Below are 12660 nucleotides of genomic sequence, written 5' to 3'. Positions count from 1 at the left end.
AAGTTTGGCTCTCCTGTTTGCACCTTTAGATTGGTCAGCTTTATTCCCAAGAGCTACAATAGAGCAGAACATGTTGGACTTACTGAAGAAGGCGACACGGGACCTTTTGATGCAGTCAACAAGGTGTGCCAAGGGACCAACCCGTGACACTTTGGTCTCATTCAGCACGAGAACTGTCTCCCCATTGCAACAGCAGCCCTTCGAGGTGGAAGAACCAAATTTTAGAAACGCCCGCGCTCGAATCTGTGATTATTCCAGCCAACCAAGAAGTCATCTTCTAAACCGGCCCCTCGTAAGTGAGGTTCCTGTCCTCCGTGTCCCCATAGGAGCCAGGCTTCTCCAGTTTTGGGACAAATGGGAAGCCAGGAACATAGAATCCTGGGTAGTAAAGTCCTACAAGAGGGCTATGCCATCCCATTTAGGAAAACCTCCTTGACATCCTCACCCCATCAACTTAACAGCCTACTCGGTAGGCTTAGAGAGGTTTTTGGCCCTGAAGGAAAAAAAAATATCGCCCCTACTCAGAAAAGAGCTTGGTGGAGGTGGCCAAAACGAAGCACAGAAGAGTTTTACAACCGTTGGTTCATCATTCCCAAGGTGTCGGGAGGTTGGAGACCTGTCCTGGACATCTGGGCATTGCACTTTTTTGTGCAGACCACCACCAATTTCAAAACTGAAACGAACTGTTCAGTCCTGTCAGCCATTCATCAGGGAGACTGGATGGTAATGATCGACATGGAGGATGCGCACTTCCATGTCCCAGTACATCTGGACTCAAGGAAGTATCTGTGGTTCATATTCTAGGGCAGTGTCCTTCAGTTCAAGGCTCTGTTTCGGCCTCTCTACACTCTACAGCTCCGCAAGTATTCACCTGTGTTCTCGTCCCTGTAGCGAGATGGCTCCTTCTCATGGGGATCAACGTTTGTTTATATCTAGACAACTGGTTACTACACTCCCCGTCAAAGACAAGATGCATGGAGGACCTTCAAGACTCTGCTACTGGCCCAAGAGTTGGGTCTTTTAGTCAATGTTCAGATATCCCAATTTACTCCGACACAGTCGATTCTCTATTTGGGGATGAGAATTGATGCCCTGACTTTTCGGGCTTTTCCGTCCCACAAAAGGATTCAAGACTGCCTGAAGAAAGTGAAGAACTTCACATCTCACCCATTGTGCACAGCCAACGAGTGGATGAGTTTGCTGGGCACTCTCTCATCCATCGAGAAGTTCATGCCTTTAGGAAGGTTACACATCCTAAAGGCCAGTTGGCAGAGGAGAACTCCCCAGATTCCTTCATTTTCTGCATAACTCCTGAAGTCAAGAAGGATCTTTGGTGGTGGATTGCAGAGGAGAGGTTCTTGTAGGAAAGTCATTGCACCCGCTAAGCCCCAACCTAACATTGTACTCCGGCACATCAGATCTGGGTTGGGGGTTGCTTTTAAATTTCCAGGAACTTAGAAGAAAAGAGACCACATAAATGTAAGGGAACTGAAGGCAGTTCACTTGGTACTTCAGCATTTTGGGACAAAGACGTGGCAAGACAGTCGCAGTCCTCTCTGAAAACACAACCGCATTCGCCTACATAAAAAATCAGGGAGGGACACTCCTTCTCCCTTTACAAAGTAGCCAAGGATCTTCTTTGGGCAGAAAACGGCCACACCAGGGCAATAACTCACTTCATCCAAGGAAAGTTAAATGTTCTTGCGGACAGGTTAAGTTGCTGCAAACGTCCTACCGATGGAATTGACACTGAATCCACAGGTGTGCACCGATCTGTGGAAATGGTAGGGAAAGCTGTTGATAGACCTGTTTGCAACATCGAGGAACCATCGCCTCCCCGTCTACTGTTCTCCAGCCCTGGACCCTCAGGCATGGGCGACGGATGCCATGCTCCAGGATTGGTCAGACTTGGATATCTTCGCCTTCCCACCATTCAGCATGGTGAGAGAAGTCCTTAACAAGTTCATGACCCACACCAGTGTATCCATGACGCTTGTAGCTCCGTTTTGGTCACAGAAGAACTAGTTCCCAGACCTTCTCAGTCTCTTAATAGACTTCTCCAGACTTCTACCTCAGAAGAGAAGCCTGCTAAAGCAGCCTCACTTCCATCGCTTCCATCTAGGTTTATTCGCTGACGCTCTGACAGGCTTCAGACTGTCAGGGAGCTTGTCAGAGCAAAGGGCTTTTCAAGAAAGGCTGCAGAACCAGTCACCAAGTCAGTCTTTCGCCAGTGTGTACCAGGCAAAGTGGACAGTCTTTCATGACTGATGCCGAAGACATGGCATATCATTTTCTAAAACCGCTGTAGCACCGATCATTGATTTTTTAATGTTTCTGAGGTCCTATTGAGGCTTGGCTACCTCCACAATCAGAGGTTATAGATCTATGCTAAACTCTGTGTTTAGACATAGAGGTCTCTATTTGTCTGCTAATCAAGACATGAGCGATCTAATTGAGTCTTCAAATGGCTCTGTGTCTTTTTAGTTGCTTTAGCTACGGCTTAGATCTAGGATCAGTGAATTACATGCTTTCAGTAAGCGAATGGGTTATTCGCAAGATGCGGTCTGCTCATTCACACTTGGATTCCTGGCAAAGAACGAAACATCGTCCAACCCTTGGCCTCGTTCATTCGTGATCAAGAGTTTATTTGATATCCTTGGGCCAGCAGACCAGGAGAGAGCTCTTTGCCCAGTTAGAGCACTTAAGTACTACTTGGATAAGACCAAAGGGATTGGAGATCCCTCTCAGAATCTGTGGTGTTCGGTGAAAAACCCCTCATGAGCTTTATCTAAGAACGCTTTGGCCGCCTTTTTAAAGTTATTTCCGAGTGACACTCTAAGAATCAAGAAGACAGTCTCCCTGTTTTTAAAGTCAGAGCTCATGAGATTAGAGCAGTCGCCACCAAGTTGCTTTTTATGAAGAACTTGTTGCTTTCCACGATTCTCCAATCAACTTACTGGAAGTGTTTGCCTCCCATTATTTACGCGATGTGGAGACAGTCTATAATAATTCCAGTACATTAGGCCCATTGGCCGTGGCTTGCATGGTATTTTGAGAAGAAGGATAGGGGACATCCTTTCCAACCCTCTGTCTCCTTGCCTTGCTAAAGGATGTTGAGTTTTGAGATGACTGGTGGTACCATGTTCCAGGAGTACCCACGAGTTGTTTTTAATGGTTGTGTGATGGTTTTGGTTTTTACTGTTGTGTGGTAACAGATATCTGGTTGTATTCATTGTACTGTGCCCAGGGCAAGGGCATTTATTTTGTAAGGCCTTGTCAGTCTTTGGAGTACAGGCAGTCCCCGGTTATTGGTGGGGGTTCTGCTCCAACGGCATGACGATAAGTGAAAATCGCTGATAACTGAAAATTGGCAATTTTCGATGCTTATCGGTGCCAAAACCCAGTTATCGGTGCATATCAGTGCTGAAAATCGCCGATTTTTGTTGCTAGAAAAGCACCGTAAAACCAGATCGCCGATAACTAAGGACTGCCTGTACAACAGTGCTGAAGAACCCAATTTGTTTGGGCCCTATGTCCATGAGAAGGGAGGTGGGAGGGCCTTGATCATGTAGTTACTTGGTAAGTATATATAAACTTTATTTTGTCCTAAAAATGTCATTTTTATATAAGTAACTTACCAAGTAACTACATAGCTAAATCCCACACTGACAGGAGATGGGAAGCATGGACATGTTCTACCCAAAAAAGCTCATTAAAGGAGATGAATTTGAAATAGAAAGGTAGCTAGCATTGGTGTAAAGCTTGTTGTAACCTTAATTAGTGAGAGAGCTGCAGCAGGAAGATATTGCTTCTGGTTGGTGCTCATCTCAACCTGTACTGATGCGGCAGTAAAGCTGAGAGTCATCTCTACTTCAGTGCAAGAGAACATGTCCATGTTTCCCATCTCCTGTCAGTGTGGGATTCAGCTATGTAGTTACTTGGTAAGTTACTTATATAAAAATGATTTTTAGGACAAAATAAAGTTTTATTTATACTTACCAAGTAACTACATGACCAAAGCCCTCCCACATGGACATAGGGCCCAAACAAATTGGGTTCTTCAGCACTGTCGTACCAGTTCTTCCCCATTAGTGGGCGGGATCTAGTTACCTACACTAAAACAATAGCATGTTACTGTAAATTTCAAACTTTGAACTGCCGCTGTTAAGTGAAACTAATAGCTATGTGTTACTTTATTTTATCGTAAGAATGTCACATTTCAAGTTTTTTTCAGAAAAGTAAACTGATATGGATTATACTGTATCTAGTTAATTTAACATTTTGGGACAAAAACTATACCAGTAATCAGTTATTAAAACTAACAGTTACATAGTTTATAGGCTGTATCTAGGGCTTTACAATTCTTTGCAATTTCATGAAATTATTATTGTAGTTTTTAGCATACCTTTTCTATGTTCAGTTATGCTGTTGCAGTAGAGATTATCTTCTTATACCAACATAAAAATAGCATTAAAAATAATTTTTCTCTTTACAGCTTCTTCCTAAAGATTTCACATGGAGTCCAAATACCGAAACGTGTTTTTCGTACTCCTTAATGGGTTGTATGATTACTAGTGACCCAATAAAGAGTTTGAGCAATCCAGAGTTTTTAGCTGAAAGGGTGGCTGGAAACATTCGAGCAACACCTTCTAATTTATCTGCATATTTTAAGAAAAATTCAGTGTTCCCTATCCACCTTCTTGTTGGGGACTTGTGTTTGGCCTCTGCTTCGATCAGTTTAATGAAATTTCAAGATTTTGATAGCAGAGTATTATCACAGGTTCCTCTAACATTAGAGGGGTTGCACCAAATGATATCTGTTGCACCAGAACCAAGGGAATTCATTCCAGGAAAAGAACCAGTGATTGGTGTTGTTTTCCAACTTAGTGGACAGTCTCAGAGAAACCTACAGTACATTCCCTCTGTTTATTCAGATTCTGATGGTTCTAGTGAGTCTGAAATCGATATGTATGAGTACCCTGTATATCCTCGGAAGAGTCACAGATCTGGAAAATCAAAGTACCACAGCAGGCTTGATTCACCACTGGTATCTTCTGAATCTTCAGAAGAGGACATATTGCCTGCTGGCAAGAGACGCAGGGGGGGAGCATCACGAAAACTCCATCACAAGAAACCTATGTTAAATGAAATTGCTGCACTGCAAGAATTAACCGATGAAGGAAGTAAATTAAGGAGACATCTCGTGAAAGCTGCTCTGGAAGTTGAATCATGGAAGGTCGATCAGCAGGCATTGTTTTTGAAACAGGTTAGCCCAGCTATGTATTTTTATGTATGAAAATTGTAAATATTTTACATGAGTAAAGTTGTGTTAATTGGTTCTTTTACCCATATAAGCATGTCCATCTTGATATATACTCACGCAGATGCATATGTGTATTTTTGTGTTTGCATTGTGTAAATTTGTAATGGTTTCTTTTGTTCCTTCTTAATATCCATGTGTCTGATTGTCTACTTGTAGTGGTCATTGAGAGAAGCTGAATTGCAGCGACATTTATCTGATGAATGGAAAGCAAGAATAAACTACATGGAATCAAGTCTGCATAGCCGACTGGCTCAGAGTGATACTTTGAATAAAAAATTAACTGCAGCACTTTCAGAACTAAGCATTAGAGAAAAGAAATTATCTGCTAAGGAAGGAAGGGTGAGTGTGTAAATAATAGCTTATTATCCAGTTATATTTCAGTAGACTAGATGTTATGGAGAAATACCAAGAGACCTGAAATTCGTGGATAAAGTAATTCTAAAGCTAAAAACTACATTAAATGAGATACATGACAGAATTCCAATCCTGAACTTCACTTGATTGAAATATTTGATTTGGGGTTTCTGTATTCAGTGTTCATTCATAGATGCATAGTGAAACTTTCCCCTAGCCAACTTTCCCTTTCTCTATAACCTCTTCCTCTCTTCAAACCTCCCTGTATACTAGTTACTCTTTTTCCTCTTACGTATGTACTCTTAGATATTTGACTTCCACTAAATTTACTTATTCAAGATCAGATTGTACTGTTTATACCAGTCTATCCTTATTAAATTGAATTTGAAATATAGGAAAAACTCAGCCCTGCTTGATAACAGGTCTTGATTAAGGTGATCTTTCATGCTTCTCTCATTCCTCCCTCTTAACTCACTGTATTACCCTAAACTATCCTTTCTTTATCCCTCCTCCACCTCTCCATTCCATTTTGGAATTTTCTGATAAGTTCCTTGATTCAAAGGATAGAGTTTTAATTTTTGTAAATCCTCATTGCTTCTACACAAGTACAAACCATCAGTCTTTACATAGGGATTTAGCTTGTGGATGCGAGGTAGAACAGCCGGTTAACTTTCTGACAAGGTTGTTAACTACTTAATGTAGGGGGGAGTTGGGAGTCTCGTCCACTTGTTGGTCTGCACTCCACTTTGCTTTAGGCCGCTGTTGTGTTAAGACATATCTGCGCTTCTCTGCCCGACTGCTGTTTGCTTCCTTTTGTTTTGTTTCATGGTGATATATTGTCGTGTGTTTTTGATATAATTACATACAAACCACTCAATTACTTTAGATTTTTTGAAGAAGACACTGCTGGGTTAGGCACTGTCCAAGGAAGCAGAAATTGTGTATTTGGCTTCTCTCTTTTTTGAGGTTGATCCTCATTTATTATCATATCCATGACAAGAGTGTAATAAACAATCTAACCTGACCTCTTTCTTCAAGTGTTGTGGAGGCCAAGGGCCTTAGAGAATTATGTGCCTCTCTAGGCCTCTCATTTGTACTTAGTGATCACTCTTAGGCTCGAGGGGTTTGCCAGTATCTGCTCTGACTGTGCCAGGGACAACTTACTGGCCACGGTGTCTGCTAGCTGTAGGACTGCTCCTACTCCCAAGGAGATTGAAGTTTGGTTTTCTGTTAAGAGGGAGCAAGGTAAGGCTTTCTTTGTCTTTCCTCCCTTGGACTTAATCTGCAGGAGGTTTTCTTTCCTACACCACCGAGGAAGCTCTTTCTTCCCAATGCTCAGTGTTCTCATCAGCAAAAATTGTTTTTCATCGGTAAAACTTGACCTTGTCAAAGACCTCTTTGAGCTGTTTGAAGCTTTCAGTTTCTTGGACTGGATAGTGAGAGCGCTAGCCAAGAAGATTAAAGAGTGCCTGATTTAGTCTGAAACTTTGCCTGAGACTGACTAGGAGTCCTTTCTCGTGCAGACAAGACCATCAGGGATGGCTCTCTTGAACTAGCAGCTCTTTGCTCTTTGGGGGTTTTGAAGAAAAGAGATTTTTTGGTGCTCCCATTCCACTAAAGGAGTCAATCAGGCCCAGAAGTTGGACCTCCAATAGAAGTCAACTTAGGATCTTCTGGAGCATTCATCCAAACGCCCCAAGGATTCGTCCACGTTTATTCCTAAGACGGTCTCTCCTCTCCAGTTGAAGAAGTCGAGGACACCAACTCAGAGGGCTTCTACTCCATCTGATTTTGATCCCCAAATCATTGGGGTTTGCAGACCAGTCCTCAACTTCAGTGCCCTCATTCTCTTTGTCTGTCGAACCAGTCAGTCCATTCATCCATTCACCAGGGCAATTGGATGATAACCTTGGCCACGTCCCCATCCATCCTGACTCCAGGAAGTATCTAAGGTTCGTCTTCCAGGACACTCTCAGGCGCCTCACGTTAGCATCTAAACACCTGTCTTCTCTCAGAGCGCCTGGCCCCACCCGAGCACCCAGCACCAGCTAAATCTTCCAGTTTCGGGCTCTTTGCTGTGTCCTCTACTGTACCTCAAGTGTTCACTTGAGTCCTCATTCCTATAGCTAAATGACTTCATTTAATTGGCATAAACATCAGTCTATATCAGGACAACTTGCCTCTTGATCCCCTTTTAGGGAAAAGTGCATGAAGGACTTGAACATCTCTCTCAGGAACTGGGAATTATCATCTACCTCCAGAAGTCCCAGTTGGCCCCCTCGCAAGAGTTCCTCTGTTTGGGGATGAGTCTCAACTCTGACTTTTGAGACTCCAGCTGCCTTCAGATGGTCCACAAGTTTCTTGCCCCTTCATCTTGCTTGGCCCATCAGTGGATGAGCCTACTGGGGACTCTGTTGTCCATTAAGACGTTCGTCTAGTTAGGCAAACTTCTCATGAGAGTTTTGCAAATCTTCCTCAGGGCCAACTGGGACAGAGAAACAGCCGGACACCTACACATTTCCCAACAACCCAGAGATCACCATGCCGGTCTGAACATAGACTTTTGGAAGGAAAGCCTTTCATTCTCTGAGCCCAGACCTAGACTTCTGTTCAGACTCCTCCCTTCTAGGTTGAGGAGTCCTCTTGGGGAACCAGGAAGTTTCCAGGATGTGGTTGCTGGAAGAACAGAACCTACACATCAACAGCAGAGAGCTGAAAGCAATTCACTTAGGTCTTCAATGCTTCTTGACACTAGTTCACAACAAGACTATGGCAGTCGATTCAGACAATACCACATCCCTAACATACATACAAAACCAAGGCAGCACTCACTCATTTTCTCTCTGCCAGACTGTAAGAGATCATCTTTTATGGACAGATCCAATCGAGTGAGTCCAGTCACTCGATTTATTCAGGGCAAACTAAATATTCTGCAGATGAACTGAGCCATCAGAAAGTAGGTCCTTCCCACTGAGTGGACCTTGGATCCCATGGTCTATTGGAATCTGCAACTCTGTGGGGCAGGCCGGTATTGGACCTGTTTGCCATCTCCAAGGAACCATCGCATTCCTCTCTTTTTTTTTCTTCCAGGCCCCGGACCTCTGTACAGGACAACAGATGCCATACTACAAGATTGGTCCCACTTGGACCACTACACCTTTCCGCCCTTGAAGTCTTGGGCTCGTCACAACGTTATGAAGACTCTCTTAGCCCCGTTCTGGCCCATGAAAGAATGTTTCCAGAACCTGCTATGGTTGTGGGTGGACTTTCCAAGTCTCCTTCCCCTAAAAACCGTGTCTGCTCAATTTAAAAGATACCAAAGGGTTGTCCGCTCTTGCCCTGACAGGCTTCAGACTGTCTAGAAGCTTGTCAGAGCTTAAGGGTTTTTCAAGATATGCTGCAGAGCCTATTGCAAGCTATAGGTGTCGATTTCCTAGCCGTTTCTTCCAGGCTATGTGGGTGATTTTCAAAGCTGGTGTCTCAGACTCAACGTCTCTTCTTCTGAGACAACTTGTGACCCAAATTGTGGATTTCCTTCTTTATCCTAGGAGATCTAGGAATCTCTCATCCTCCACCTTTAAGGTCTATGAAGCTGTGTTTAGATCAGTGTTTAAACACAGGGGTCCTGAATCTCGCATCAGTCCCAGATCTTAATGACCTCGTCAAGTCCTTTGATACATCTTGAGCAAGATAGGAAGATCCAGTCTCCTAGAACCTGGATGTAGTGTTGAAGTGGCTGACAGGTCCTTCTTTTGAACCCTTTACCCGGAATACTCTCTTCCTTGTGGCCTCGGCTACTACTAACACATTAGTGAGTTCCAAGCCATCAATAAAAGGAGACAGTTTACTACTTTACCCTTGGTTTTTAGCCAAGAACAAGGACTCTTCCAAGCCCTGGCCCTGTTCTTTCTCCATTAAGACCTTAACATATACCTTGGCTCTGAGGAAGAAGAGAGAGTTATTTCTCCTGCTAGGGCCTTAAGGTATTTCTTGACAGTAATGAGAAGATCAGAGGACCATCCAGTAACCTCTGGTGCTCTGTCAAGAACCTGTCTCGCCCTCTGACTAAGAATGCAATGTCCTTCTTCTTCAAAGACTCTCAGAATCAGGAGGACATTTTGCCTACTTTTGAAGTGAAAGCTCTTGACATCAGGGCAGTATCTACCTTATTAGCTTTCAGGCACCTATGTCCCTCACTTCCATTCTGCAGTCGGTCTAATGAAAGTGCAAACTGATCTTGGCGTCTCACTATTTGAAAGAAGTAAAACAGTGTTTGAAAATTGCAGTACCTTGGGGCCGTATCAGTGGCTGACATGATATTTGGGGGAGGGCCCAGGAATCTCTTTTCTCTTACTATCTCTTCCCTTGGAAGTAAGGTGTAAATTTTTTCTGAGCCAGGGGCACAATGTACCAAGGTACCCTGCAGGCTCAGTGGATGGGTTGTGGTGTTTCAGTATAGGTGAAAGCAGTCTGGTTTTTATATATACATTGGTATTGCCCAGGGCAAGTGCACTTATGCTTTACCAGCAATCAGACCTATCCTCTGCTACAAAGTTCTCACTTGTAGAGGCAACCCACGGCTCAACCGCCATGCCACTACAGGTTAAGATGAGCACCAACCAGTAGCTCTCTACCACGTGAAATGGCAAGCATTGTTTCAGTGCTAGCATTTTTTTCTATTTCAAATTCATTACCATGCCTTAGTGTTTTGGAATAGAATATGTCCATATATCCCACCCCCATTGAGTGTGGGATTCAGCTATGTAATTACTTGGTAAAGTTACTTATATGAAAATGATATTTTCATGATAAAATTGTTTCATATACACTTACTAAGTAATTACAGAATCAGACCCTGCCCTCCCTCCTCTTGTGGACATAAGGGCACACATACAGAATGGTTTTCTGCTAAGTCATTTCAGTACTCCCATTAGTGGGCAGGGCTTGTCACCTACACCAAACTATTGAAGTGCTATAGCAATTTTTTTAGATAAAGGCTGCTGCACTAGTCAGAAACTATAGCCATGTAATTACTTGTTAAGTATATATGAAACTTAATTTTATTATGAAAATATAATTTTTGGTAGCTGCTGTGAGACCTCAAACCCACTCACTTTCTCTGACAAAAAGGCGTGGGACTGGGATAAACATTTATCTTGCACAGACCTGGCATGTAGTGAAGATGGCTCCAACTTGTTGTTGTCACATGTGCGAGTATGATGTAGAGCCTAGGTGTCGTTGTAGGACAAGAGGCCCACATGCCTGGAGTCCTTTATATTTTTATCACTGTGCTAACAAGCACTTTTCTGGCTGAGACCAGCTATGAAGGAATTCTATGTAATTGGTTGGTCTGTGTTATGGAGCCCTTTTGGGGGGAACCATGAGTGTAACTCTTATGAGGACTCACAGCTGCTACCAAAAATAGGTTTTTCCTATGTCAAAACCTGTTTTATAACCTTTTAGTAATGAATCACTGTTTTGGTAATGCTGTATGTTGATTTTCTAGAAAAAACTTGTTTCCTATTTTGTGGTTAATTCGGAAATTTTTATCTGGTGCCAGAACTCATATACATCATCTTATGTGTCTTGAAAACTTTACCTTTTTGTTAGTGTTGTGAAAGTCTTATATATGTTTTTAAGAATTTTTAACTTAACTCATTTTACATTTGTTGTCTTATTATCATGTTGCATGGTCTTGTCATCCCCAGTGCCTGGGCTATCCCAAAAATACGATACATCCATTTATCCATCCAGCAGACTCTCAAAAGATGCATTTTGACAGAGTAAAGGGTATCTTCATGCTATGCAGAGGATCTATTCCAGCCTCTGCCAAGCAAAATGGACGTCTGTAGTTAATAGAGTGAAGGGGGTTGTGATACCATTTTTTCCTGTTTTTGAGATGACAGAAGAAACTGTTGTTGTGGGAGTTTAAGTGTATGGATGTGCTCTTTATCAAGTATTCTATGTTTGTGGACTTGATGTGGGATCTTCAGTGGAACCTTGTGTGTACTGACTTTGAAAAGGAAGTTCCTTGAAAACCTCTAAAGCCTCTGAGATGATACAGTTCCTCTTTGGACCGGTCAATATCGTTCTCGTCTAACACTGTGCTGGGCCAGGCGTTTGATTCTTGACCAGCCAATGAAGAGGTAGAGAATTAATATCTGGTGATAGAAATTCATTTCTCGTATACTGTAATGGTTCAGATTACAATAAATTGTAAGTCCTGTTGCTAGTAACCAACTGGTTTTTAACTACGTAAAATAAGTCTAATCATGGGCCCAGCCCTAGGAGAGGCTGTTAATCAACCCAGTGGTCTGGATTAAACTAAGGTATACTTAACTTTTTTAACTTCTGAGAGATGATACAATTGGGCCTCAACAGACAGTTGGGGAGGAGGGTGGGTCTGCTCCCTTGATAAGCAACAAAATCCATTATGTAACAAATAATTGACCTAAAAGTTTTTATAGACCAACATAATTTTATAGTGTACAGCAATCCCATTAGTAATTAATAGCCTATCATACCAGGTATTCATTAAATTTCATTCAATTTCAGATATTCATGTACTTAACATTCAGTTTCAGGGAGACACCTGCAAAATGAATTTCCTTTTAGATTTAAAATACAGTACTGTACAGTGTAGGCTAACAAAAATATAGCCAACTGCAGTAATCTTACCTACATATGTTTATGGGGTATGTAAAATACACTAAACTTATATAATATAAAAAAGACCATAAATATCTTTCTTTTTCTGTTTTAACAAAATTCACAAAACACTGCACTTACTGCAGTATTTTTATTGACCCATTTAATGCTGCTGAGTGTTGCACCTAATAGTGTAATGTCCTGTTACATTTATTTTTGTTTCTCGTATATGCGTGTGAATACGTACACAAATGCATTGCATTGAAGTAAACTACACAGGTCTTGTTAGTTTGCTTGCCTTTCTCTTTCTCTCTCATTCTCTGTCAGAATATTTT

The 12660-nt window shown here is 42.3% G+C and overlaps 1 protein-coding gene across 1 annotated transcript in view; it reads left to right on the top strand.

Moving 5' to 3' along the window:
• Positions 1-12660, top strand: part of LOC136832299 (centrosomal protein of 120 kDa-like) — a gene marked incomplete in the record, with an annotated part of 159188 nt that overhangs the window by 101375 nt on the left and 45153 nt on the right. The window contains 2 exon segments of the mRNA XM_067093208.1: positions 4496-5266; positions 5480-5662. Coding sequence (XP_066949309.1) covers positions 4496-5266; positions 5480-5662 — 954 coding nt within the window.

The sequence above is a fragment of the Macrobrachium rosenbergii genome, chromosome 4 (genome assembly GCF_040412425.1).
Source record: "Macrobrachium rosenbergii isolate ZJJX-2024 chromosome 4, ASM4041242v1, whole genome shotgun sequence".
Taxonomy (NCBI): Eukaryota; Metazoa; Arthropoda; class Malacostraca; order Decapoda; family Palaemonidae; genus Macrobrachium; species Macrobrachium rosenbergii.
Note: the sequence above shows the minus strand (reverse complement) of the source record. Positions and strands in the feature narration are given on the sequence as shown.